General features: G+C 69.6%; 14 protein-coding genes across 14 annotated transcripts; 7 read left to right on the forward strand and 7 right to left on the reverse strand.

The window, feature by feature from the left end:
- The first annotated feature begins 29 nt into the window (after positions 1 to 29).
- On the forward strand, positions 30 to 2,434 carry FA09DRAFT_328181 (hypothetical protein). Its single transcript, XM_025741673.1, has 3 exons — positions 30 to 294; positions 346 to 448; positions 497 to 2,434. The coding sequence occupies exons 1-3, from the start codon at positions 249 to 251 to the stop codon at positions 2,226 to 2,228; spliced, it is 1,881 nt and encodes a 626-aa protein (XP_025600332.1). The 5' UTR covers positions 30 to 248; the 3' UTR covers positions 2,229 to 2,434.
- Positions 2,283 to 3,179, reverse strand: FA09DRAFT_328183 (hypothetical protein). Its single transcript, XM_025741674.1, has 2 exons — positions 2,891 to 3,179; positions 2,283 to 2,617 (listed from the first exon to the last, which is right to left on the reverse strand). The coding sequence occupies exons 1-2, from the start codon at positions 3,154 to 3,156 to the stop codon at positions 2,440 to 2,442; spliced, it is 444 nt and encodes a 147-aa protein (XP_025600333.1). The 5' UTR covers positions 3,157 to 3,179; the 3' UTR covers positions 2,283 to 2,439.
- A 125-nt stretch (positions 3,180 to 3,304) lies between these two features.
- FA09DRAFT_328184 (hypothetical protein) lies at positions 3,305 to 4,791 on the forward strand. Its single transcript, XM_025741675.1, has 7 exons — positions 3,305 to 3,715; positions 3,827 to 3,882; positions 3,940 to 3,973; positions 4,028 to 4,101; positions 4,155 to 4,281; positions 4,334 to 4,440; positions 4,498 to 4,791. The coding sequence occupies exons 1-7, from the start codon at positions 3,327 to 3,329 to the stop codon at positions 4,767 to 4,769; spliced, it is 1,059 nt and encodes a 352-aa protein (XP_025600334.1). The 5' UTR covers positions 3,305 to 3,326; the 3' UTR covers positions 4,770 to 4,791.
- FA09DRAFT_336892 (hypothetical protein) lies at positions 4,790 to 6,207 on the reverse strand (the record flags this gene model as incomplete). Its single annotated transcript, XM_025743939.1, has 2 exons — positions 4,790 to 5,683; positions 5,794 to 6,207. The coding sequence occupies 2 exons, from the start codon at positions 6,205 to 6,207 to the stop codon at positions 4,790 to 4,792; spliced, it is 1,308 nt and encodes a 435-aa protein (XP_025600335.1).
- A 1,224-nt stretch (positions 6,208 to 7,431) lies between these two features.
- On the forward strand, positions 7,432 to 8,450 carry FA09DRAFT_336893 (ribonuclease T2; the record flags this gene model as incomplete). Its single annotated transcript, XM_025743940.1, has 4 exons — positions 7,432 to 7,653; positions 7,711 to 7,845; positions 7,901 to 8,381; positions 8,440 to 8,450. The coding sequence occupies 4 exons, from the start codon at positions 7,432 to 7,434 to the stop codon at positions 8,448 to 8,450; spliced, it is 849 nt and encodes a 282-aa protein (XP_025600336.1).
- Positions 8,451 to 8,462: 12 nt separating this feature from the next.
- Positions 8,463 to 11,350, reverse strand: FA09DRAFT_358822 (hypothetical protein). Its single transcript, XM_025745013.1, has 2 exons — positions 10,964 to 11,350; positions 8,463 to 10,869 (listed from the first exon to the last, which is right to left on the reverse strand). The coding sequence occupies exons 1-2, from the start codon at positions 11,323 to 11,325 to the stop codon at positions 8,523 to 8,525; spliced, it is 2,709 nt and encodes a 902-aa protein (XP_025600337.1). The 5' UTR covers positions 11,326 to 11,350; the 3' UTR covers positions 8,463 to 8,522.
- A 183-nt stretch (positions 11,351 to 11,533) lies between these two features.
- FA09DRAFT_328187 (DUF1909-domain-containing protein) lies at positions 11,534 to 12,614 on the forward strand. Its single transcript, XM_025741676.1, has 5 exons — positions 11,534 to 11,665; positions 11,728 to 11,777; positions 11,836 to 11,853; positions 12,317 to 12,340; positions 12,399 to 12,614. The coding sequence occupies exons 1-5, from the start codon at positions 11,575 to 11,577 to the stop codon at positions 12,447 to 12,449; spliced, it is 234 nt and encodes a 77-aa protein (XP_025600338.1). The 5' UTR covers positions 11,534 to 11,574; the 3' UTR covers positions 12,450 to 12,614.
- On the reverse strand, positions 12,595 to 14,105 carry FA09DRAFT_328190 (Nop52-domain-containing protein). The gene is made up of 5 exons (XM_025741677.1): positions 13,939 to 14,105; positions 13,763 to 13,879; positions 13,266 to 13,593; positions 13,108 to 13,210; positions 12,595 to 13,053 (listed from the first exon to the last, which is right to left on the reverse strand). The coding sequence occupies exons 1-5, from the start codon at positions 14,054 to 14,056 to the stop codon at positions 12,640 to 12,642; spliced, it is 1,080 nt and encodes a 359-aa protein (XP_025600339.1). The 5' UTR covers positions 14,057 to 14,105; the 3' UTR covers positions 12,595 to 12,639.
- Positions 14,106 to 14,278: 173 nt separating this feature from the next.
- Positions 14,279 to 15,546, forward strand: FA09DRAFT_328191 (Shwachman-Bodian-diamond syndrome protein). The gene is made up of 4 exons (XM_025741678.1): positions 14,279 to 14,577; positions 14,880 to 15,080; positions 15,136 to 15,306; positions 15,380 to 15,546. The coding sequence occupies exons 1-4, from the start codon at positions 14,320 to 14,322 to the stop codon at positions 15,506 to 15,508; spliced, it is 759 nt and encodes a 252-aa protein (XP_025600340.1). The 5' UTR covers positions 14,279 to 14,319; the 3' UTR covers positions 15,509 to 15,546.
- FA09DRAFT_358826 (hypothetical protein) lies at positions 15,503 to 17,386 on the reverse strand. The gene is made up of 4 exons (XM_025745014.1): positions 17,175 to 17,386; positions 16,825 to 17,118; positions 16,462 to 16,762; positions 15,503 to 16,408 (listed from the first exon to the last, which is right to left on the reverse strand). Exons 1-4 carry the CDS (start codon positions 17,287 to 17,289, stop codon positions 15,697 to 15,699), a joined length of 1,422 nt encoding a protein of 473 aa, XP_025600341.1. The 5' UTR covers positions 17,290 to 17,386; the 3' UTR covers positions 15,503 to 15,696.
- A 273-nt stretch (positions 17,387 to 17,659) lies between these two features.
- On the forward strand, positions 17,660 to 19,856 carry FA09DRAFT_315666 (TPT-domain-containing protein). The gene is made up of 6 exons (XM_025740811.1): positions 17,660 to 18,176; positions 18,394 to 18,595; positions 18,652 to 18,740; positions 18,793 to 18,902; positions 18,955 to 19,283; positions 19,340 to 19,856. The coding sequence occupies exons 1-6, from the start codon at positions 17,759 to 17,761 to the stop codon at positions 19,803 to 19,805; spliced, it is 1,614 nt and encodes a 537-aa protein (XP_025600342.1). The 5' UTR covers positions 17,660 to 17,758; the 3' UTR covers positions 19,806 to 19,856.
- Positions 19,857 to 20,334: 478 nt separating this feature from the next.
- On the reverse strand, positions 20,335 to 21,535 carry FA09DRAFT_204152 (hypothetical protein). Its single transcript, XM_025739454.1, has one exon. It carries the CDS (start codon positions 21,390 to 21,392, stop codon positions 20,541 to 20,543), a length of 852 nt encoding a protein of 283 aa, XP_025600343.1. The 5' UTR covers positions 21,393 to 21,535; the 3' UTR covers positions 20,335 to 20,540.
- Positions 21,536 to 22,573, forward strand: FA09DRAFT_204135 (hypothetical protein). The gene has a single exon (XM_025739452.1). It carries the CDS (start codon positions 21,678 to 21,680, stop codon positions 22,464 to 22,466), a length of 789 nt encoding a protein of 262 aa, XP_025600344.1. The 5' UTR covers positions 21,536 to 21,677; the 3' UTR covers positions 22,467 to 22,573.
- On the reverse strand, positions 22,574 to 23,472 carry FA09DRAFT_204136 (hypothetical protein). Its single transcript, XM_025739453.1, has one exon. It carries the CDS (start codon positions 23,248 to 23,250, stop codon positions 22,681 to 22,683), a length of 570 nt encoding a protein of 189 aa, XP_025600345.1. The 5' UTR covers positions 23,251 to 23,472; the 3' UTR covers positions 22,574 to 22,680.
- Positions 23,473 to 24,449: the final 977 nt, after the last annotated feature.

Genomic DNA, 24,449 nt, shown 5'->3' on the forward strand with positions numbered 1-24,449 from the left:
GCTCAGCGGCTCAGGCGTTGCACCGGCGAAGCTGCCATCGATGCCGCTGATCCCATCCGCCTTGCTCTCCACACCCGCCGCCGCCATATATAGCGAACACCTCAGCCTGCTCGACGCTGCTTCTCCAACCTCGCCCAAGCACCCCGCACACCTGCACGCGCCGCACCTCGCACCCACCGCCGCCACCTCGCACGCCCTCCACCTCGCCGCACCGCCGCGCCCGCTCGCACCTCTCACCCCGCGCCGCCATGACGGACGCCGTCGAGATCCTCGACCTGCTCGGCGTCGGCTTCGGTGCGTGCAGCTGCCTCGGCGCTGCTGCCTGCGCCTGCTGACCCTCTGCAGGCCCGGCCAACCTGGCGCTCGCCATTGCGCTGCGCGAGAGCGCCGACGCCGCCGACGCCGGCTTCAAGGCGCACTTCGTCGAGCGCCAGCCGCAGTTTGCCTGGTGAGCCGCACTCTCCTGCCATGCTGCGCCAATGCTCATGTCCACCAGGCACTCGACGCTGCTGCTGCCCGGCGCGCAGCTGCAGGTGTCGCCGTTCAAGGACCTGGCGACGATGCGCGACCCGACGTCGTCGTACTCGTTCGTCAACTACCTGCACCAGCAGAACCGCCTCTCGGCCTTCATCAACATGGAGGCCAACATCCCGAGCCGGCGCGAGTGGAGCGCCTACCTCACGTGGGCCGCGCGCCGCATGGACGACGTCGTCAGCTACGGCGAGGACGTGCTGGCCATCGAGCCGCTCGGCGCCGCAGACGTGGCGCAGCTGCGCAAGAGCGGCGCCGCCGTGCCGGCCGCACAGGCGGGCGAGGGCGTGCGCATCCTCCGCGTCACGACGCAGCGCCGCGGCGAGAGCGGCACGACGGTGCGCCTCGCGCGCAACGTCACCGTCGGCGTCGGCGGCATCGCACAGATCCCGCCGGCGCTGCTGCCCGTGTACCCGGCGTCGCCGTGGACCGAGGCGGCGCGCGTCATCCACTCGTCGACGTTCCTGCCCTCGCTCGCCGCCATCGAGCCGCAGCTCTCGGCCACGGCGCAGAGGCGCCTCGGGCGCGCGTCGCCGGCGTCGGCGTCGCACTGGCCGCTGCGTCTCGCCGTCGTCGGCAGCGGCCAGTCGGCGGCCGAGACGTCGCTGCACCTGCGCCGCACCTTCCCTTCCGCGCACATCAGCCTCATCTTCCGCGCCTCGGCCATCGTGCCGTCCGACGACTCGGCCTTTGTCAACGCCGCCGCCTTTGACCCCGACCGCACCGACGCCTTCTGGCGAGCCGGCACGCAGGAGCGCGCCGACTGGATCAAGGAGTACAAGCGCACCAACTACTCCGTCGTGCGCTCCGACGTGCTCAACGCGCTCAACCAGGTGCTGTACGACCAGCAGATCGAGCACGAGGCGCCGTGGCCGGGCGCCGACGGGCCGAGCGAGGGCACGTTTGTGCTGCGCAGCAACACACAGGTCGACAGCTCGCGCCTCGTCGGCGAGGGCGACGAGCAGCAGGTCGAGCTGACGCTGTCCAGCACCAAGCCCGACGCCGACTCGACGTCGCACACGGAGCGCTTCGACCTCGTCACGCTCGGCACGGGCTTCGCGCGGGCGCCGTCGTGCATGAAGTTCCTCGAGCCGCTGGCGCCGCACTTCCCCGCGCTCGACCCCGAGGCCGAGCGGCGGCGTGCCGAGCTCGGCTTCCCGGGCGAGGACGAGTCGCTGGACTCGCGCCGCGCCACGCTCGACGCCGGCGGCGATGCGGCCGAGGAGCGGCTGCGCGAGCGCGTGCGCGGCATCTCGCGCGACTACCGCCTCGTGCCGTACGCCTCGCCGGCCTTCCACTCGTCGGGCAGCGCCAGCGCCAGCGGGATCTCGAGCCCCGGCAGCAGCGCATCCAGCGTCACGCTCGAGGACAGCAGCTCCATTGCGCGCGAGGTGCCCGGTGCCTTTGAGCCGGGCGTCTACGTGCTCGGCGGCAACGAGCAGACACACGGCCTCTCCGACAGCCTGCTCTCCATCGTCGCCTGGCGCGCCGGCGAGCTCACCGAGAGCCTGCTGGCGCGCAAGAGCGCCGCCGCACGCCGCGAAGCCGTCTCGTCGGGCATCACGGCCGACGGCCAGACGCCGCTGGCCCCCACGTCCAACGGCCAGGCCGGCTACTTCCCGCAAAAGGCGGCGCCCAAGAGCGGCGGCATCGTCAAGCCGCTGCTCGACCGCATCGACTCGGCACTGCGCATCTGAGCGCTGCTTCCTCCAGCCATCTTAATCCGAGCGCCAGCGCTCCCTGTCACCCACCACCTGCATTTTGGCCCATATACACACATACACGCCTGCCTGCGCCCGCCTCGCCCTCTCCCTCGACTGGACCACACTGCCTGGCCCCCGTCTCGAGCGCGCTTCTGCCTGCACCCATGACCTTCATGTAATCTCACGTCTCGCTCAATTACTCTTGCTACCGCTTGATGCCGAAGAGTCCCTTGCCCGCGCCGCCTCGCCCGCCGGGTTGTGATCGCCGGCTGGCCATGAAGGCCTTGAGATGCCCGAAGGAGAGACCGGCCAGACCCCACAGCGCGCCCTGCACCAGCGGCGAGACGAGCTGGTCGCGCAGCGTGATGTACATCAGCGGCAGCCTGCGCGGGCGGACGGGTGAGCACGGCCATCGCGATGGAGCGGCAGCCAGCAGCCTGAGCGGTGCAGGCGTGAGGCCGCCGCTTGCCGACAGATGTGCTGCGAGACGTTTCCCTTGACTGTGCCTGGGCTGCACAGCGCTGCGCACCACCTTATCCCACGCTGCCGACAAACGCGCTGCTAGACGCTTCACTCGACTGCGCCTGGGCTGCACAGCGCTGCGCACCACCACCTCCGCGCACGCTGCCTGCACGTTGCGGCCTGGCAGCACTCACCACTCGACACGCAGGTCGCCGAGCCAGAGCTCCTTCTCGCCGTGCGGGCCGCGGCCCTTTGCCACCTTGTGCTTGCGCCCATCCTGCTTGTCGCTCTGCTGCTGCTCCTCCTCGTGCACGAGGTGCTGCACGCTGGCGAGGTAGCTCTGCTCGAAGCGCAGGTCGGGCAGCAGCGCGGGCAGCGAGAGCGGGAGCAGGCCGTCGGCGCGCCCGCTGCTGCTGCCGCTGCTGCTGCCGGCGCTCGAGTCGATGGAGGAGGAGGGCATGGCGAGGCGATGCGCGGTGGTGGTGGGAAGTGAGGGTGCAGGGCGGCGGCGCGACTCCGGCCATGCATGGCGCGCGCGCGGGCCACCTGGGGCTGACGTGACGTGAGGCGCGCGCCGCCCCGGTGGAGGGGTCACGGCCGCTCCGCACCTTGCCTCCCACCACCACAGCCATGGCCTCCGCCTCGCACCTCGCCCTCGGCGGCCTGCCGCAGCCCGGCGCCCTCGGCCTCTCGCTCGCCACATGGCGCGCACAGGCGGCGCCGCAGCTGTACGCGCTCGCCGTGCTCTTCTTCAAGGCCTTTCCCTTCCTCCTGCCGCTGCTGCGCCACATCAACGCGCCGCACGGCCGCTTTGCGCTGCCGCAGAGCCGCCTCAACCTGCCCGGCAACGCCGCGTGGATCGCCATGGAGCTCTGGAGCCCCGTCGTCTTTGCCGGCGCGCTCCTCTCGCCGCCGCTCATCGCCGGCACGGCCGCGCCGCTGTGGCAGCCGAGCCTGGCGCGCCTGGCGCTCCTGCCGCTGCCGAACCGCATCCTGGCGCTGCTCTACCTGACGCACTAGTGAGTCGAGGCGAGCGTGCAGTGCGGCATAGACGAATGCTACATTGCGCAGTTGCAGCGCATGCTCTTCCGCGATGCGCTGGCACGACATGCTGACACGGCATGGCCCAGCACGCATCGCGCACTGCTTCAGCCGCTGCGCAGCCCACCGCGCTCGCCGATCCACCGTGAGTGAGGCGATGTGTATGCTCTGCGCTGCGCTGACGCAGATGATGTGCCTCAAGTGAGCGTAGCTCTCTCGGCGACCATGTTCAACACGTGAGCATCCTTCCCGCGCAGGGAATGCCTCTTCGCGCTGACCCCAGAATGCAGCCTCAACGGCCTCATCATGGGCTCGTGGATCGGCGGCCGCTCGCCGCCCGTCGAGCTGCCCGGGGTGCGCGCAGGTGAGCGTCGCGACCTTGCGACAGCGCCACTGCGGTGCTGACAGGTGTGCCAGTCATCCTCTCGCCCGGTCTGCTGCCGCGCTGGGCGCTCGAGAGTCCGCTGTTCTGGCTAGGCGTGGCTGGCTGGGTTGTCGGCTTTGCGGGCAATGTGTGGCACGACGAGGTGCTGATGAACCTGCGGTGAGCGCCGTGCAGCACGTCCCGCACTTGCAGCTCTGACACCTGTTCCCAGGCGCAAGCCAAAGGGCCAGCGGGCCGACAAGAAGGAGAAGCCGCGCTACGAGATCCCGCACGGCGGCCTCTACCGGTACATCAGCTACCCCAACTATCTCTGCGAGTGTGCGTGTGGCTCGCGTGCTGCATGTGTGCGCCGGCAGCGCTGACATCTCCCCGCAGGGTTCGAGTGGTTCTCCTTTGCCGTCGCCGCGCTCGCCCTCTCGCCCCTCTCGCCCCTCTCGCCGCTGGCGCCCACGCTGCCGGCCATGACGCGCGTGGCGCTGCTGCTCTCGGCGCCGCCGCTCGTCTTTCCCATCTGCGAGGTGGTGGCGATGCTGCCGCGCGCCGTCAACGGGCACAAGTGGTACCATTCAAAGTTCGGCGTCGAGGGCGACGGCAAGGACGGCCGATACCCCAAGGACCGCACGGCCGTCATCCCGGGCCTTCTCTGAGTGAATGCATTCCTGTCTCCTCACAGCTTCGGCGCTATGCTCTCGCCGTCGTCCTCGCCCGTCCAGCCGAGACTCATGTCCTCGAGGCCCGGCATGCCGCGCCGGATCACGCCAAAGACGCTCACGCCGCCGCCGCCGGGGCGCGGGCTGACGAGCACGCGGTTGAGGATGCGCGGCGCGCCGTGCTGCGCCTGTGGCGGGCGTGCCGGCAGGCCCGCGGCGAGGCGCTGCTCCGCCGAGCAGTCGACGTCGCCGGGCATGACGAGGGGAAAGACGTAGCGCTCCTGCTCGGCGGGATCGGCCGCCGAGGCGTTGGAGGCGTGCGGCAGCGGCATCGTCTTGCCGGCCTTGGGCATGAAGCGCGGCTCGATGGCCGTCAGCTCTGCTGGCCGGTCCTCGGTGTAAACGGGCGACACGCCGTGTGCCTTCTTGCCCACGCCCGGCGCATCGAGGAAGCGCAGTGGCCGCAGCGCCTCGACGCCGCCCGCGCCCGGCCGCTCCAGCGCCGCGGCAATGTCGGCGAGAATGTAGAACTGCGGCGGCATGAGGAGGAACTCCTCGCGCATCGCCGCCGCCAGGATGTCGGCGGGCGTCTCGACCTTGAGATTGAGCGTCTCGGTGCCGTCGGCGCTGAGGCCCAGCCCGCCCTTGGTGGTAGCGGCGATGCCCTCGGACGCACCGCTCGCGCTCGCCGTGTCGGGCGTGAGCACGTCGGGCGCGTCGAGCACGGTGAGGAAGAAGTGCGCGTCGAAGCGCTTGGCCGGACGCACGATGGTGCGCGGCGTGATCCAGCGCGAAAACTCCATCATGGCCGCCAGCGGCAGCGCATCAGCACTGTCGGCGTCGCCGGCGATGCCGAGGTGCTTGCACACCTGCGCCAGGAAGGGCGCAAAGCGGCTCGCATCGTTGTGCACCTGCGCAGCGGTGTCAGACAGGCACGAGCCGCAAGCAGTCGCTTTTCACGAAGAGTGCGCGCGCGCCGCTTCTCTGCACAGCCCACCCTTCAACTGCTCTCCTTACTCACAGCCTCGCGCATCCGTGCCCACTCCTCGACGCTGACACCGGCCTCTCCCGCGCCCACGGCCCGGCTGCTGAGCCGGCTGCCCGTGCTGCGGCTGGGCACGAGCAGCAGGCCCGTCTCCTCGAACGTCTCGCGCAGCGCCGCCAGCTGCAGCGCCCGCTTGCCCGCGGCACTCTTGCGCTCGCCGTGCGGCACGTGCAGCGCCGCATAGTCGGCGGCATCGACGGCGCCGCCGGGAAAGACGACGGCGGAGCGGAACGACGAGCCGAGGCGGGCGGAGCGCGACACGAGCAGCGTGCGCCACTGCGGCGCGCGCCACTGGTGCGCGGCACACGGCGCCAGCACGACGAGCGTCGCCGAGGGGATGGGCGCCATGGGCATGCCCGCCTCGCCGTCGTCGCGCGCGGCGGGCGGCATGTTGGAGGTGAGGCGGCGGAGAGGTGCGGCGGTGAAGGCGAAGCGGGCAGGAGCCACGGCGAGAGGGGTAGAGGCACAGGCGAGAGGATTGCGGAGAGGCAAGACGAGGCGGAGCATGTGGAGCAGCGCCAGGGGCCGGCAGGAGCACCCCAGGCGGAAGGAGCGCAGGCGGTGAGGCGGAGGTCAGCAAGCGAGCAGCTCGTCGTCGCTTCCCCGCACCGGCGCGCCCGGCTCGCCCGATGCCGGCGCGGATCTCGCGTCTCGCGGAGGGTGCGAGCGACTCCCGCGCGCGCCGTGACGCGCGGACCGTAATATGCTACGCGACGGTCCACGCCAGAGCAGGCGGCCGCCGCCTCTCTCGCTCTCTCGAGGCCGCGCTCCGCTTGCCTTTGCTCGCGCCTCTGCGACTGACGTTCTTCTTGAGCTGCACGCGACATGGCCTGTAAGACGCAGTCCTGCCTTTCGCAGTCGTACGTCTGTGCGATGGCGCCGTGGTAGATGCGTGGCTCGCTGCCCGCCTTTGGTCTGCCCCCGACACCACCTGCTGAGTGGCACTTTGCAGATGTGCAGTGCACGTGAGGGAGCTCAGCTCTCACTTCATCGGCTTGGTGATGTCGGTCTGTGCGCAGCATCGAACGCGAGACGCACCTGCGTTGCCGCGCTGACGCCGAGAGGGGAGGACAGGAACGTGCGCACGCGGCGCAACGCTGCATCTCGCGTCTGTCCCCCTGACAAAGCTCACATCGCACGTTCAGGCACTGCTGAGCGCCCGGCGAACTCGAGAGCGTTCGCTGTCCGAGCACGGCTGCAGCGGCACATCGGGCCAGCGACGTGCCGGCGGCAACGAGAGCGTGCCGTGCTCCCAGCTGTAGCTCCGCTCGCCGTCCTCGAGAAGAAGGATGGCGCGTCGCGGCTCGGCGTCCGCGCCGGCCGTGCTCTTCTGCGCGCTGCGCTTAGCGTGGCGAGAGCGTGCGCCGGGCAAAGGCGGCTGCGCTCTTAGCGCCGCTGCTCAGCACGCAGGGCCGCCTCGCTGCTGCCTCTTCAAGTTCGGCTGCTCGGGCAAGGGAAAGAGAGGTGCTGCACTTTCGCTTGGTGCCAGGGTGCTCGGGGTGGAAGTCCGAGGTGCAGCCGAGCTGCTCTTGGCCCCTGAGCTTCGCCGCCGCGTCACGGTACAAAAGCAGCCGCTCTTCCGGCTCCACCGCACCTCATCAACCCATCGCAAGCATGTTCCGTCTCCTCGCCCTCGCCGCCCTCGTGCCCGCCGCGCTGGCGTCGCTGGCGCTGCCGCGCTCCGACCTGCAGGGCGCGGCGCAGTGCGCCAAGGCGCTCTCGCAGCGCAGCTGCGCCTCGCGCTACCCCATCGACGCCGACAGCAAGGCGACGTGCTGCTACAACGGCGCGCTGCACGCGGGCGAGAAGGAGTCGGGCCTGCTTCTCCAGACGCAGGTGCGCAGATGGCGTGCACGCGGGTGGCAGCGTCGGTGCTGACCCGTCTGTGCGCAGTTCTGGAACGCCCAGCCCTCGTTCGGCCCGGCCAACTCGTGGACGGTGCACGGCCTGTGGCCCGACTACTGCGACGGCAGCTACCCGCAGTTCTGCTCGGCGAGCAGCGGCATTCCCGAGTACTCGGGTCCCGAGGTGCGTCGCTCTGTTGCCGCTACCGCCTCCCACCCGCCCACGCTCGCCCCTGCAGATCCGCGCCATCCTTGCCAAGTACAGCCCGGCGACGCTGGCCTACATGGATCTCTACTGGCTCAGCAACGACGGCGACAACGCCGGCTTCTGGGACCACGAGTACAACAAGCACGCCACGTGCTTCTCTGCGCTGCGCGCCCAGTGCCAGCGCCCGCACGCCGACGGCCGCTCGCCCGAGGAGGCGGCGCTCGTCGGCTTCTTTGAGGAGACGGTGGAGCGCTTCCGCGCGCTGCCGACGTTCCGCTGGCTCAAGCAGGCCGGCATCGAGCCGAGCACGACGCGCACCTACGCCACCGCCGACCTCGAGCAGGCCCTGGCGCGCCGCTTCGGCTACGCGCCGCACCTCGGCTGCACCAAGAGCGGCGAGCTCAACGAGGTCTGGTACTACTACCACACCTACGGCCCCGTCGTCGGCGGCCGCTACATCCCCACGGCGTCGACGTTCAACTCGACGTGCCCCAAGACGGGCGTCAAGTGGCGTGAGTGGCGCTGCTCCTGCGCTGCTTGACTCGCCATGCTGACTGCTTCGCCCGGCAGTGCCCAAGTAGACGCGTCCGCTCCTGTCACCCGCGTAGAAATGCATTTCTTGACTGCTGTGCGGCCGAGATGCTTCGTCTGCCTCAGCGTCCGCCGAACCAGCCGCCGAGCCAGCCCTTCTTGGGCGTCTGCGCCGCACGCTGCTCCTCTTCCTCCTCGTCCGTCACGTTTCCCGGGTCGTACGGCTCGCCGCCGCCCGTGACCTGCTCGACGGCGGCCGACGCTGCCTGCGCCGCGGCCTGCAGCGGCGGCTGCACGGCCTGTGCGGCGGCGGCGAGCGGCGGCTGCACAGTCTCGACGACGGCCTCGGGGATGGACTTGGCGGCTGGTGCTGCCGCCTTTGGTGCTGCTTCCTTCGCGGCCGGCGCTGGCTTGGCTGCTGCTGCAGGAGTCGCCGGCGCCTGAGGCTTGGCCGCCGTCAGCGCAGCCTTCTTGGCCACAGCAGCTGCCTTGCTCGGCTGCGCCTGCTGCTTCTCGGCCACCGCCGCGCGCAGCTCCTGCTGCAGCTCGGCCTCGCGGCTGTCGCTGAGGTGTGCCGCGTGCGCCAGGTCGTCGGCGTCGAAGGTGACGTGCTTAGTGGCGAGGTCGCGCACCGCCTGGCCAGCCTTGGTGTCGCGCTGCGCCGTGCCACGCTGCACGCCCTTGCTGCTGGAGGCACCAGCAGCGCGCGAGCGCGATGCGGCGCTGTTGATGAGGTTCGCCGAGCTTGATGCCTCGCGGCCCAGGCCGTGCTGCGAGAAGTACAGCTCGCGCTGCGCATCCTTCTGCGCCGCCTCGACGAACTGCTCGGTCTGCGCGAACGTCGACTCGAGCATGCGCGGCGGCGCATCGGCGTCCTCCTCGCCTGCGTCGTCGACGAGCTCGGCCGCCTGTCGTGCCTGGCGGACAAAGAGCTGTGCGCGTGCAAGCAGCAGCAGCGCGTGGTCCTGCGCGCCGCCCAGGTCGTAGGCGCGCGCGAGGATGCGCAGCACCTCTGCCTTGTACCACGCCGCCTTGGCGTCGATGAGCGAGCTGACGTCCGGCTGTGCCTCGACGAGACCCAGCGCGGCCATGGCGCTCAGACTGGCCTCGGCGCCGTCGAGCAGCTTGGCGACACCCGGCACGGCACGTGCGGCGCGGCGCCGCTGCTTTTCCGCCTCGACGCTGCGCGCGCGCTGCTCCTTCGACGCTGCTCGCTGCGCACGAGCCTTGCGCGCACCGCTGCGCGCCGGCTTGCGCTTGTACGCACGCGGCGCCGTGCGCGGACGCTTGGCACGCGCCCCGGGACCGTTCTTGCGCTTGGGCTTGGGCGCACGCAGACGCTTGGGCTCCACGCCCTCCTTGCGCTTGCGCGGCTCGCTCTGGCTGCCAGACGCCAGGCGCCGCTCGAGTGCGTCGCGAGCGCGCTGCTCGCGGCGTGCAGCCTTGTGGTTCACCTCCTCGACGAGGTGTGCGTTGCGCCGCACGCGCAGAGACAGCAGGCGGTACTGCAGGTACTCGTGCGCACGCTGCAGGTCCTTGCCAGCGGCTTCGTACCGCGTGCTGTGGCTCTTGGCCAGCGCCGCGGCGTTGTCCTCGACGAGACGGCGCGCAAGCTCCTCGGCATCAGAGAGCGCACCCAGTGCGCGGTCGTACGGGTCAAGCTGCGTGCGACCGCCGGTGGCGCTGATGCCCACTGCAGCGGCACCGTCCGTGCCAGGCGCTCCTCCGGCAGAGGCGCGCTTCTTGGCGGTGCGCTGCGCCGAGGTGAGGCGCTGGCGCTTGTGGCCCTTGGCCGGTGCGTCCGCCGTCTTGCGCTGGGCATCCTCGTCATGCGCATCGACGGCCTTACCGAGCGCCTGCTCTGCGGCGTGCACGCGCGCCAGTGCATCGACGAGCTCGGCGTTGCGCACCGGGATGACCTCCTCGCGCCAGGTGATCGTGACGGACGCGCGCACCTTGCGCTCGCCGCGCAACGCCTCGAGCTCCTGGATCAGCGCTGCGAAGCCCGGCACCTCGGCCTCGCACACGTCGGCCGGCGCCGCGGCACTGACGATCTCGTCGGGGCTGCCGTCGCCCAGCTCGAGCTGGTAGGCGCTGAAGCGCAGCTGTGCGTCGCTCTGGTCGACCCAACTGTTGGCGAGGGCAGCCTGCTTAGACTCGGCGGCAGCATCGGCGAGCGCCGTGAAGAGCAGGCGGGCGACGGAGAGCTTGCGCAGTGCCGCCGGGTGGTCCTCCTTGTCAAACGCCACGCCGCCGCGTAGCGCCACGGCGTATGCAGCAATCTGGCCGCGGGCGCGCGCATCGAGGCGCGGCTTGAGCGCACCGGCGAGTGCCTCGAGCTGTGCAGCCCAGTAGAGCGAGCGGCGGGCGTGCGACGAGGCCTGGCGCGGGCTGGGCGTGTCCGAGGTGCGCTTGTCCTGCGCAAAGGCCCAGGCGCGCTCGGCCTCGAAGAGGAGCAGCTGCAGGGCGCTGTGGGGCCGTGAGTGTCAGTCGACGTAATGGATTGCAGCAGCACCGGCACACCGTGCGTGCCACATGTGCCCATCCAGCCACCGCCACGCACCGGTTGTCGCGCACGTCTGCGGCGCGGATCGTCTTGCGCGTGAAGACGTTGCCGTGGCCCTTGTCGGCGCTGCTCTGCGCCGCGGGCGTCTGGCGCTTCTTGCCGCGGCGCGCCTTGGCCGCCTTGCTCTTGGCTGCCGCGCCCTTGCCCGCCGCCACAGCGGGCGTGTGCTGTGCGTCGGCGTGGGTGAGGCGCAGGCCGGCGCGCAGGCGGTGCACCTTTGCCGAGCAGTAGGCGCGGTAGCGCGCGTGGTCGTGGACGCGCAGGCCGTGCTCGATGCGTGCCTCGTTGAGCAGCGCGAGCAGCGGCAGCTCGAGCGGCGTGCGCGGCGCATCGGCCGGCACGGCGAGGTCGAGATCCATGGTGTGCGGTGGGTGTGTGGTGGAGGGGAAGCGGGCGCTGGCGGTGCGGGGCCGTGCCAGCAGTCGAGTGGCCGCCGTCGCCGCCATCCCGCGGAGGTGGCCTGCGTCACGTGCGGCGATTTTGTGGCGCACGACACGGACGAGCTTCCTGCAGCGCCCTGGACCCGTGCTGCAGCCACGTTCCTCTCTCTCACCCCACCCTCATCCTCCATCTCCCAACCTCGCACCACCACACACACAGCCGCAGCCATGGGCAACGGAAACAAGGCCAACATGAAGCGCGAGCGCAACGCCAAGAACGCCGCCGCCAGCGAGCCCAAGAGCCAGCTCAAGGCGAACCGTGCGTGGTGCGGGCGGGCATTGTGTGCGAGGGCCATGCTGATACGCAGCACTCCCGTGCAGAGGCCGCGCTCAGCGTCAAGTGCGCCGTGTGCATGCAGACGTTCATGTCGGTCAGTGCTGCGTCAGCTGGCAGCGCTTGCCGGCCCTCTGCTGACATGCATCCCACAGACGGTCCGCACCGCCGCAGTGAGTTGCGCGTAGAGCTGCGAGAGGGTCGTGTGGGCCGAGCAGGCAGAGCGGCAGGCATGCACGTCCGGACGCACGAGCGTGATGCCGAGTGGCCTGAGAGGAATCGTCCAGTGGTCAGCGCGGATGACCTCCGCATGGACGAGCGCCGCGCGTCTGCCTCTCGGCGTGTGCAGGCGGCTCTTCATCGTGCGCTCGGGCGCAGTCTGGCTGGCCCAACTACCAGCAGACGCTGGCTGGACCGCTGCCCGCCCTTGCGGCGTCAAGCCACGCTCAGGCGCGTCCAGAGCCGGCTGTGATCTGCATGGCGCTTGTGCCGGCGTGCTGGCGCCGGCTTCTGCCGTGACAGGGAGCGGTGCAGATCGACGCCGAAGAATCGACAGCGCATGTCGGCATGCGCAGTGTCGTGCTCCTATCTGCTTGTGGAGCGCACTCGTGCTGACCCCTTTCTTCGCGCTCGCAGTTGCAGGAGCACATCGACGCCAAGGTGTGTGCTTGCCCTTGTCTTGCCTCATCTACCCATGCTGATTCCCTTCGCTCTGCAGCACCCCAAGAAGGACGTGGCGACGTGCTTCCCCGGCTTCACCGGCCCATGAAGCAGTGTGCAGGCCGCCTGCGCCCGTTTCCTCCTCGTCACTCGAATGCCCCTTCCCTTGTACTATGGCTCTTTCTGGCACTCCCTTCACCCTTAGACATGCACGGCTTCTCTGTCGCGCCTTCTCATGCATCACGTTTCTTGAAGACCAGATGACATTGGAGACCCCACGACCGACGTGCGCAGCAGCATCACTCGCTGTCCTCTGCGTCGTCCATGCGCGCACGCTCCGCCTCCCAGAGCTTGTAGAGGTTGTGTCGCCGTGCCTGCAGCGCCTCTGGCCGGCTGGCCTCGGCAAAGAGGCGGCGGAAGAGCGCCAGGCGCAGCTGGGCGCGCCGGCCGCTCTTGCGCGCCGCGTCGTCGTACTCCTCGTCGCCCAGCTCGGCCGCGGGCGGCGCCGCAGCAGTGGCCAGCAGACGCGGGAAGGAGAGCTCGGCGGCCGCGTCGGCCTCGTCCTCGTCCTCGGCCGGCGGATCGACGAGCAGGTCGCGCAGCAGCGGGTGCAGCACGTTGTCCATGATGCGCGTGTACATCGGGCCCGAGTGCGCCGAGGCGACAGTCACGACCCACGGCTGCAGCAGGTCGAGCAGGGGCGTCGGCGCCGTCTGTGCAGCAGTGTCAGCGCCATGTGCAAGTGCGGGCGCACACGGCAGGCTCACCTCGCCGCCTGCCTCCTGCGACACGATGGCCTTCTCCAGCTCCTCCAGGTACACGTCGGCCAGATGGTACGTGATGCTGTCTGGCACCTTGACGTCATTTGGGCTGGAGTAGCACCGTCAGCGGTCGGCGCCAATATCTGTCGCACGACGCAACTCACCACATCGGGCCGCCCTGCTTGCGCATGATGCGCGCCAGCTCCGCCACCGCTGCGGCATCCCACTGCTCGCGCGCCACGAGCCGGAAGCCGGCATTGGCGAAGCGGCGCACGAGCAGGTAGAACTTGTCCATGCGCCACTTGTCCAGGCCGCTCCACTCGCGCACAATGGCGTCCCAGAAGCCCTCGAGGAAGCCCAGCGCCGCCTGGCACGCCGGCGCGGCGGAGGTGGATGAGGAGGGGGCAGCGGCCCGCGGCACGAGCAGCACTAGGTCGGCCAGCTCCTGCGCCAAAGCCTGCTGCACGAGCGGCTTGTCCGACATCCAGAAGCCTGCTGTGCGTGTCAGCTTGGACTCGGAGCAGGACAGCACAGCGACGCGGCAGCAGCAGACGTTTCGGCCAAGCAGATTTCTGCTTCATCATGACTGCGCAACCGCCCAGCATCGCCCCGCTGCGCTCGTTCCGCCATGCTCTCCCATGTCATTGGCGCCGCTGCTCACAGTAGAAGATGCCCTTCCAGAGCTTGGCCATGTCCTCGCGGCTGATGGGCTCGGCCGCAGCGCGCTGGCTGAGGAATGCGGCAAGCGAGCGCACGGCGCCGTCGCGCAGCTTCTTCTCTGTGGCAGGAGGGCGCATGAGCGGGAGCAGCGACTGCAGCATCGGCGCTGCGACGCACCGGGCGAGGCGAGGAAGCGGCCCATGGGCAGCTCGGCGGGCGCGTCGGGCGCGGCACGTGGCGCCCGGCGCTGCTTCTTGGCAGGCCGTGCCGCGGCGGATGATGATGCAGAGGACATCGCGACAGGTGCGGCGATTGGCGATGCGTGAGCGGGCGTTGGAGAGGGATGCGGATGGGAGCGAAGACGCAGCGGCGGTGCAGGCCAACGACAGGAAGCCGCGGCCTTCGCGCCAACAAAAGTCGGTCGCGTGCTGACGTAAGCCGAAGCGTGGCCTCCACTGCGCTCCCCTTGCCGACGTGAGCCGGACGGCGAGCAGCAGCAGCAGCGAGCAGCTCTTCCCGCAGGTCCACCACCTCCGCATCCCACAGACCTCACCCACCATGCCGATCAACCAGCCTAGCAACCAGATCAAGCTGACAAACGTCTCCGTCGTGCGCCTCAAGAAGGGCGGCAAGCGCTTCGAGGTGGCTGCGTACAAGAACAAGGTGCGCGAGTGGCGCACGGGCGTCGAGACGGACCTCGACGACGTCGTCCAGATCCACTCCGTCTTCATCAACGTCTCCAAGGGCCAGCTGGCCAGTGCCGACGAGATGAAGAAGGCGTTTGGCACGGCGGAGACGCCCGACATCATCCTCGAGGTGAGTGTGTGCAGTGGTGGGCGCAACGCGGCGGGGCGTGGAGGGCGCATGTGGGCGTGAACGCAGGAGCTTTAGGGCTCAAAATGTGCATCGGGAGACGGCGCATCGCTTGAGAACAGCAGTCACCTGGCTCGCACCTGGCATTGGCTGGCCAGCGGGCATCTTGTGAGAGGTGATGCGCGTGGTGCGCGGGGCGGGCTCTGCACGCGCCGCGGCTGCGCAGTGAAGGGACCACGCCGTCCGTGCATCCGCTCCAGACGTGCAGCGCCCGGCTGGCTTCGCATGCTCATCCAAGTCTGCAGATCCTCAAGAAGGGCGAGCTGCAGGTGGGCGACAAGGAGCGCTCGCACGAGCTCTCGTCGACGTTCCGCGAGATCGCCACGTTTGTCGCCGAGCGCTGCGTCGACCCGTCGTCGAAGCGGCCCTACACCGTCGGGCTCATCGAGAAGGCCATGCACGACTCGCACTACTCGATCAAGACGGGCAAGAGCGCAAAGAGCCAGGTGAGTACCGCTGAGAATGCTCAGGACGTCTGCGTGCTCATGCGCGCGCGCCCAGGCACTCGACGTCATCAAGCTGCTGCAGTCGACAAAGACGATTCCCATCGAGCGCGCCAAGATGCGCGTGCGCATCACCATGGCCAACAAGGAGGGCAAGCGGCTCAAGGAGAAGATCGTGCCGCTCGTCGAGACGGTCGAGGATGAGGACTGGACAGACGAGTGGGAGCTGGTGAGTCGCGCGCTGGGGCGCTGCTGTGCGCAGTGGCTCCCTCTCCTCAGCGCTCATCGCGTTCGCGCTTCAGATCGCAGTCATCGACCCAGGGTCGCTGCGGCTCATCAACGAGCTGCTCGAGACCGAGACCAAGGGGCGCGGCCGCGTCGAGACGCTCAGCTTCTCGAGCGTGGCCGACGGCGACGAGGCGCTGGAGTGAGGGCAGCACGGATGGGCAAATGCTATGCGTCACGCGTGCGTATAAGTACAGCTTTCGACGGCAGAAGCGGGACAGGGGCGGGGGTATGAGTGTCGAGATGCAGCGCAGGTGAGTACGGCGCGACGACGAGACAGACGGGCGCTGAGTGGAGCGGCGTAGAGAGCTGGGTGGCGGGCAGGAGGCAGAAGCTAGGCCGCAGCCATGCCGGCCGCCTGCGCTGCAGCCGCTTCGTCGTCCTCGGCATGCTGCTCGAGCACGTGCTCGGCGGGCTCCTCGAGCTGCGGCGGCTCCTGCATTTCCTGCTCGCCCTGTCCATGCTGCGCCTCGTGCTCGAGCATCTCGGCACGCGCCTGCGCCTCGTCCTGCGCCGCATGCTCGTGCGCAGCGGCGTGCGCTGCAGCCGCAGCGGCCTCGACGGCGACGGCGCTGAGCGAGTCGAGCGCCTCCTCGTTGCCCGCGCCCTGGTGCTGCATGTGGCCGTGCGCCTGCGGGTGGTGCTGCTCGAGCCACTCGAGCCCGTCGGTCTCGTGCTGCGCGTGCGGCGCCGTAGCGGCAGCGGCCAGGTCGAGCATGCTTGCGTCGTCCGGGTGGTGCGCGTACTCGGGCTGCATCTGCGGGCTCTTCGTCTTGCCGCTCTTGCGCCGCTTCTTTGACGGGCCAGCCTCGCCGCCTGTTGGCGAGCCGGCCGCCTCGCCTTCAGTGATGTCGAGCGGCGGTGCCTGCAGCTCCGGATAGGTCGGCGGGCTCGGCACCTCTTCCTCGGCGACGCCGCGCGCGAGGAGCATCTCGCGCAGCTGGTGGGCGTAGCTGTTGGTTTCCGCGAGGCGCAGCCGCAGCTCGGCAGCGTACTCCTGCGTGGGCTGGAGAAGCTGGTCGCGCAGCTCGAGCTCCTTGACGCGCCTGCAGAGCTTGCTTCAGCGACGTCTCGCGAAGCCTTGCACGAGAACACTCACTTGTCACGACGCTCGCGGAAGGCGCGCTGAGCCGCCCGGTTCTGAGCGGCGCGCTTCGACGTGCTCAGCGGCCGCTTGTTGGACTGCTCGCCTTCGCCCTGCGTGCCGTCGCCGGCCGCCATGCCCTCCTGCTCTGCGCTCGGCCACTCGCCGGCGCGCTCAGCCGCAGCGCCCGCGTCTGCCGCATCGTAGGACGACGCCGCCTGTGCCAGGCGCATGACAGCCGCCATGGCGTCGGAGGAGGTCGAGGGGAACTCCAGCCCAGCATTCTGCGCGTCTGCTGCCGCGGAGGTTGCGGCATCTGCATAAAGAATCAGCGAGTCTGGCACACCAGCGTCGCCGAGCAGCGTCACTGCTACGCACCTTCCTCTAGCCGGCGCTGCAGCTGCAGCTGCTCCTCGGCCGCCGCACGGCCATCGTCGTCCTGCGCCGGCGCCCCTTCTGGCTCGCGCACCATCTGCGTCATCCAGTCCTGCTCCTCCTGCGGGTTGCGCTCGGCGGCGCCGGCTGCGGCCTGTGCGTCTGCCTCCGCCTCGTCCTCGGCCCGCCCCGCCTCGGCCGCGGGTGCCGGCGCCGGCGGCTGCGGCGCGGCGGCGCCCGAGTCGCGCTCCCAGGCGGCGTCGTGCGCGTCGGCAAGCGAGTGATGGGTGCTGGGCGCTGCGGTGCGCGCATCAGTATGTGCCCAGCCGTGCACATGCGTGCGGTCCACTCACTGTACCCGGCGAAGCCGCGCTGGCCGGCGGCACGGGTGCGAGCCGAGGCGGCAGCAGCGGCGGCGGCCTGCTGCTCCGCCTTGGGCGGCGGTGACGAGGGCCCGGCGTGCTGCATGCTGCGTGCGCTTGTGGTGGTCGGGCGGCGAGCTGGCGGCGTGCCAGGAGCGTGTACCACAGCGGCGAGCGTGTGGAGGTGGTGGTGCGGAGGAGGGCCAGGGTGCTGCGATGACTCAGCAAACGCGGGTCCACAGATCGCGCAAATCGAGAGTTGGCGGCCGCGCCGCGTTTGGCGGCAGTCGCACGCGCGTGCCGCCCCTCCAGCACCGCCTGCTCCCACGCGATGCCAGCGCGGGGAGGGAGCTCAGGCACGGACGCCATGTACGGCCCCCTCGAGCTGACCTCCACGACGCACGGCCTCTCACCACCCCAAACAACACTCCGCACGCACACGCATCTCACCCTGCTCAGCGTCAGCCTGTCGCGCAGCACACACACGCCGAGGCACCGCATCTCGCGCGCGCCGCCCCTCGCCTGCCCCTGCGACGCCGCACGCCGCTCGCGCGCCCGAGCGCCTGGCCGCCAGCATGCCGGCGGCGCCCGCCGCCTCGTCGTCGCGCTCCACGCACTCGTCCGGCTCCGACGGCGAGCGCGACGCCGTGTACGTCGAGTCGCGCGCCAGCCGCGAGCGCCTGCGGGCCGCTTCCTCGTCCGGCACGTATGCCGATCGCCGCAGCGAGGATGACGACGAGGACGCAGAGGAGCGCCGCGAGCTCGAGGAGGAGGGCGATAAGCTGTACGGCGCCACGCTCGGCGTCGGCGGGCCGCAGGGGCGCGGCGAGGTGTGGCTCGGGCGTGGCGGGCGCGCCATCGGCTCCCTCGGCAGCGCCGCTGCGTCTGTCGCCGACCTGGCGCTCGGGCCGCGACCAACAGACGACGAACAGGAACGGCGCCGGCAGTACTGGCGTGCAGCCGTCATCAACGTGGCGCTCATCCTCAGCTGGTGTGAGTGCCTAGAGCTGTGGCAGATGGTGTGGTCAACGGCGGAAGAGCAGCATGTCCGGAACGTCAGCGTATGATGCAAGCCAGCACGCTCGAGTTAAGGCCGGGCAGCACGCGCGGGCTCAGAAAGCCCGTCTCGATGCATGTCTGCTTCGCCACGAGGCGTGTGATGGATGCATCGCGGCGCTTGCATGCTGACGTTCGTCCTTCGCCTCTGTAGACTTCTTCAGCACGATCATGAACCTCTACAACAGCTGGCTCTTCTCGCGCAAGCACCACGCCTTCTCCTATCCGCTCTTCGTCACGTCGTGCCACATGGCCGTGCAGTTCGGCCTCAGCCTGGCGCTGCTCTCGGCGTGCCAGTCGTGGGTGCCGCGCGGGCGCAATGGCAAGCGGCTGCGGCCGAGCAGCTCGGACTGGGGGTGAGCGCTGGCGCGCTGACCGCTCAGCGCTGCTGTCGCTGACGAGCGCTCTGCAGCACAAAGGTCGTGCCATGCGCAGTGGCCACTGCTCTTGACATCGGTCTCTCGAATCTCAGCCTCAAAACGATCACGCTGACGTTCTACAGTGGGTCCCGAGCGCGCAGCTGGCTCTTCGCGAGGCTGACCCCTGCCATCAGCCATGTGCAAGTCTTCGAACCTCGCATTTGTGCTGTTCTTTGCCTTCCTCTTCGGGCTCGAGAAGGTGCGGCTGAGCCTGATCGGCGTCATCGCTCTGATCACAGTCGGCGTGAGTAGAACGTTCGCCAGTATGCTGCGTCGCACGCTCACGTCTTCGCCAGGTCATTATGATGGTCGCGGCCGAGACAGAGTTCGTCTTCGAGGGCGCAGTGCAGGTGCTCTCGGCGTCTGCCTGCGGCGGTCTGCGCTGGGCCCTGACGCAGATCCTGCTGGACCGCGAGGGCATGGGCATGAGCAACCCGGTCGCGACGATCTTCTGGCTGGCGCCCGTCATGTTCGTCAGCATGCTGAGCGTCAGCGTCATGATCGAGGACTGGCCGGGCCTCTTTGGCGGCAAGTTCTTTGCCACTGCCGGTGAGAGCTTCAAGACTCTCGGCCTCGTTATGGCGCCGGGCTTCGTTGCGTTTGCGATGAACCTCAGCGAGTTTGCGTGAGTGCAGCATATGGTCCTTCCCGCAGAAGCCCTGCTGATCCGCCCATGCGCAGTCTGATCCGGCGCACGTCCGTCGTGACGCTGTCCGTCGCGGGCATCTTCAAGGAGGCATCCACGATTCTGCTCTCCTCGTCCGTCTTCGGCGACCGTCTCACGCCGGTCAACGTGTCGGGCCTGATCATTGCGCTGCTCGGCATCGGGCTGTACAATTACCTCAAGTACCGCCTGCTCGTGGTCGTCGGCGCTGCGGGTGCCTCCGGCGCCGAGACTGGCGCGTACGAGCCACTGGCGCGGGACCGTGGCGGCGCCGCCTCGCTCGGTGAGCACGGCCGGCGACTGTCGGACGAGCGCGAGGTCGTGGCCGAGGACAGCGGCAGTCTGGCGATGAGCGAGCGCGACGAGGTGCTCTCCGAGGCCGAGCTGGAGCGACGGCGGAAGCGCGACGAGGAGGCCGAGCTCAGCGGCGGCGGCACGTGGAAGACGGGCCAGGGCTTCTTCGAGGACAGCGACGAAGACTAGAGCACACACACACATCACACTCATTGGCTAATTAACTCAAGTGTCACCGGCAGCAGCTTGTGTGTGGTACCAGCTTGCGAGAATGGGCGCAGCGCGGAGCAGCATTGACCGGTGCGAGCAGACCCAGAGTTGCACGAACCGCACTGTCTCGACGTCGAGATTCGCGAGGAGAGCCCGGATCAGAGCGAGGCGTGCACGTTCTGGCGTGGCATGCCTCCTGCCGCAACGACCCTGGCGCACTTTGTTGGGCTAGGCCCACCGTGCGACACGGGGTCTGGCAGCCCGAGGTCGACCGGCGGCCGACGGTGGCGATCCGGATCATGTATCGCCCGGCTCCCTCCTCCTCGGGAAGAGATGCGCTGATCGCGGACCATTCCTGCGCTGTCAAGGCGCGGATGCAGGAGCTATGCAGCGCTCTGCATTCCTGATCAAGCTCTCTCGCTCGGGCGAAGACCAAAGACTCGGGCACGCAACTTTGCCCGTTGCCGAGAACAAGGAGACGCTTAGGATCCGCGGCTGGAGCAGCAGCAGGCGGAGTTGGCACGCTGCAGCAGCTCGACCTCCTGCGGCCAGCTCCGCGCAGAGTGCAGGTGCAGCGAGGAGGAGCAGAGGAAGGAGAGGAGCGTGCTAGCGTGCCCCGAGCGCCACCGAGCGCGGCCCGCTAGGCAAGGACGGGAGCGTCGCGCGCCACGGCAATCTGCGACCCTCGAGGCCGAGTGATCTGCACGCCGCCGTTTATGCCGAGCCGTGGCAGGCCTGGCGCTGCGTAGGGTCGTGTCGGAGCGAGTGCGAGATGGCACTAGGAGAGATCTGTGAGCGGAGCCACTGCCTCGGGCACGCACGGCTTGCCGGCCCCTTGCGCGCGAGCGCAGTAGCGCTGTGTGGCCTGCACCCTTGTGCGGCGGAGGCAAGCTGGGCGTCTGAGCTCTGCCTGTGCCCGCAGCCGACGGGCGGAGCACGGAGATTAGGCGCTATGGAAGCAGAGCTGCAACTGAGTCTGAGTGCACTGGCGCTGTGCGGGGCGGCTGCGTTAGGTAAGGGTGCATGCGATGGACGCGCAGGAGACGCCTGCGCGCACAAGGCGCGTCGGGCCTTTCCTGCCTGCTGCCTGCGTGCAGCGCTGCACAGCGGCGGAGCCGCGCTCGCCGGACCCTGCATGGGAGTCCTGGGAGCAGCAGCGCATTGCCCCGCACCCAGCGTCGAGCTCGAGCTGACAGCTGTCGACAGGCGAGATGCACCACGGTCGCGGTTGATCTTGCGCAAAGCCGAGACCAACACCTTGTCTAGCAGGATCCCGAGGCGCGAGCAGGGCCGAGCCGTGACAGCCGACGCGCCTCGGCCTTGCCCGTGCACTAGACGCTCTGCGGGCACCATCGCAAGCCCGCAGCCTCCGGGTGGTGCACTCACCTGAGACATGGCCCTCGGAGGCGAGAGTGCAGCAGTAGCGTCGCTGTCGTCGGCGCGGACGCCTGGCTTGTGTCTCGAGGTACCGCGAGGCGCTCGTCTGACCGCCTCTTCGGAGCCGTCGCATGGCGCGTCGCGAGGCGAGCCGTCTGGCGGCATGGTGTGCGCCAGAGCGTGACCCATGATGGTGCGCCTGTGAGCCTCCGACGGTGTCCTTGCTCGATCCTTGGCCGACCGCGGATCGCAGCGCAGACCCTGGAATGCGTCTTGCGGGTGCGTCGCGCCGTGGCCGCTCGGTGAAGGGTCCCCCGCATCTCGGATTCACGGCCCTTCTCTCGCGGCGCAAGGGAACGGCTGCCTGTTCCCGATCCGCTCACGACTCCGCGTGGTAAGCATTGGCACGGCCGTTCTCCCAGCGCAGGGTCGTCGTGAAGGAGCGCTCCTGACTATCGGAAATGCGGGCATACCATGCGCGCCGGTGCGAGCGGCGCTGCGTCTGCTTCCGTGCCGCCGCAGAGCCGGGTCACGGGTGCAAGAGGGCTGACCTCAGCATGGGAAGATAGGGCATGCCGACCCTCCGTGTACTGGACCGAAGCTTGGATGAGCTGGCCGGCTCGAAAATGGCAAGACAGAAGCCCTGGCTTGAGGAATGGCGCGCCGAGGCGGAAGGGGGTGGGAGGCGTGACGGCGGCCGCGAGACGGCAGCTCGTCTGGTTTCGACGCTGTGCAGCTGCTCCCGCTACCAAGCATGACTCTGGCATGCACGGCCGTGCACGGCCTCTGCATGCTCGGGCATGGCATACGCAACGGGACTGCCTGACCTCTGCGCATGGAGGGAAGCTGAGGATCGACGACCGCCTCCTGCTTTCGCCTGCCGCCGGCACTGCGCCCCGCACGCTGCACACAGATGCGGACTGCATCGAGGAGCAGCACCTCTGCATCGAGCAGTGCTCAGCATGCGTCGAGGAGGACATGTCCAGCCGGCGACGCTGCACGTCCAGCCGCTGCGAGATCGCAGCGCACACGTGCAAACGGCAAGGCGGCATGCTCAGACGTCGAGGCTGCTGCTCGATCGCACCTCATGCTGCCGACTCGCGCTGCTTGCACACGACACGGAGCTGGGCGAGCAGCATTCCGCTCCGCATGCTGCGTGAGCCGTCCGTCGCTCTCGCACTCAGTGTGAGGGGTCGTCCGGGGAGGTGGGAGCAGTCGAGCTGCGGCTGCGACGCATGCACATGCAGCAGCATGCAGGCGTAGCGCATGAGCGGTGGGCGGATGCGCTGCGCTGCGAGCGTCCCGCTCTTCCTCTGCGCTGCAGCAGCTCAGCCCAGACGCATGCAGCCGCAGGTGCACATGACCTGCAGCGACGGCTCAGGAGCGATAGCGTGGCGATGCTCAAGAGGCACGAGGAGGCGCGGGAGGGCGGGGCAAGCGACGTGCTTGCTAGCGGCCCAGGCAGCAAAGGAGAGCTTCATTCCGCCAGCCCGGCTGCGGCTGCGGCGGCGGCACAGCGTGCAGCAGCACTCGACTCAGGGCGCCCAGCACGGCCCCGCCTTGCTGCCGGTGCTTGGAGCCAAGTGCAACACTCGAAGGCCGGATCGCCGATGGGGCCGCGGCAAAGCATGGCAGCGGCGCGGGCGCCGGACACGCGCCGCAGCGAGCGCCAGCGCGCAGCAAGACATCTCGCAGCAGCTGCGGCGCTCGAATGACCAGCGCGCGCGAGGCTGTCTCGAGCGTGGTACGAAGGGCTCCTGCTCGATGCCAGTGCAGTGGAGAGCCCCGTCGCTGATTGAATGGGCGGAGTGCGGCGCTGAGTATGGTCTCCAGCTGGGACGCCCCCCGTGCGGCGCCTGCGCGCGTGCGCCTGCTGCCGCTCATGCACGCAGCTGTGCGTAGCGCCCTTGCGCTGCAGCTGCCTGCGCTGCCTGCTGCGCGCTCCCGCCATGCCGGAGACACCAGCACCCAGCCTATGCCCATGCGGCACCGCTAAGCTGGCTCGTATCAACAGAGCGGGAGCGAGCGGAATAGAGGGCACGCGCATGGCCACGCCAGGAGGAGGGGCTCGTGTGTCCCTGCATCCGTCTGCGCTGCGCTGCGACCGCTGCCCCTGCGCCCCCAGCCCGTTGGCTGGCGCGCCGCTGGGCACGACGGCGCTAGCGCCAGTGGGCAGGTGCGATCTCGGCGTCGGCTTCGGCCTGGCGACGAGCGCGGCCGTGGCAGAGAGACTCCTTCTGCTATCGCGGCGGCGGCGGCGAGGGTGGTCGCTGGTGCTGTGCCGGCGGCATTGCGTGCTCGGCGGCGCTGCCACGCTGGCGCCACGCTCCCCGCGCTCGCCCTCGTGGCGGCGCTGACCCTTGCGCGGGCGCAGGGCAGCAAGCGGCGGCATGCGGCCGACGAGATGCGCTGCCTGCTGCGGCTGTCACTCGCGGGCGCAACATGCGCCTGTCCACGTCCATCGCGGCGTGGCGGCCGACGAGGCGAGGCTAAGCTGCGAGTTCGACAGCCAAGCAGAGCGGCAGAGCGGCAGGCGGCAGAAGGCGGCCGACAGGGCGGCGAGGCCACGCAAGAGCGAAGCTCACGCCGCATGCGCCCCCGCCTGCCAGCCGCTCAGCAGATTGCGCCGCGGCTACCATGCTCAGGTGCCAGTCCAGCAGCGCGGAACGAGGCGACGCGCTCCAGCACGGCAGAAGGTCAGCGCGACGTTCTCTGCGTCGCCCCTGCGCGGGAGGAGAAGCACGAGGTGCAGGGCTGCACGCTGGCCCCTGATGCTGCGCCGCCCGCAGCTGTGCACGGCCCATGGGCGTGCTTCTCCACGCCCACCTCTGCGGCATCGCTGCGCGCCCGGCCCAGCGGACAGCGCACTAGAGAGACATGCTGCGAGATGCAGCGCTCTCCTCGCAGCCGCAGCAAGAGGTTCCCCCATAGCCGAGCCGAGTGAGTGCCATGCCGACGGCGTGGCGAGGCACGAGGGGCGCGCCGTGCTGCGGCTGCCGCAGGCATGACAGCCGTGGCCCGTGACAGCCGCCAGCAGCATCGCAGCTTGATCTCACGGCGGACAACAGCAAGCGGCGGCGCCGATTCCGCGCGCCAGAGCAAGCACACGCTGACGCCGAGCCCGCCTACCGGATGCCGGCGGCACCTCGGCGTCTGCACCCCCGTCCGCACTCCCACGGGCGGAGGCAGCAGCACAGCGAACCTTCGCGCCAGCTCGAGCTGATTGTACCAGCCGCCCAAGCACGC

This window comes from Tilletiopsis washingtonensis, assembly GCF_003144115.1.
Source record: "Tilletiopsis washingtonensis strain MCA 4186 unplaced genomic scaffold FA09scaffold_4, whole genome shotgun sequence".
Taxonomy (NCBI): domain Eukaryota; kingdom Fungi; phylum Basidiomycota; class Exobasidiomycetes; order Entylomatales; genus Tilletiopsis; species Tilletiopsis washingtonensis.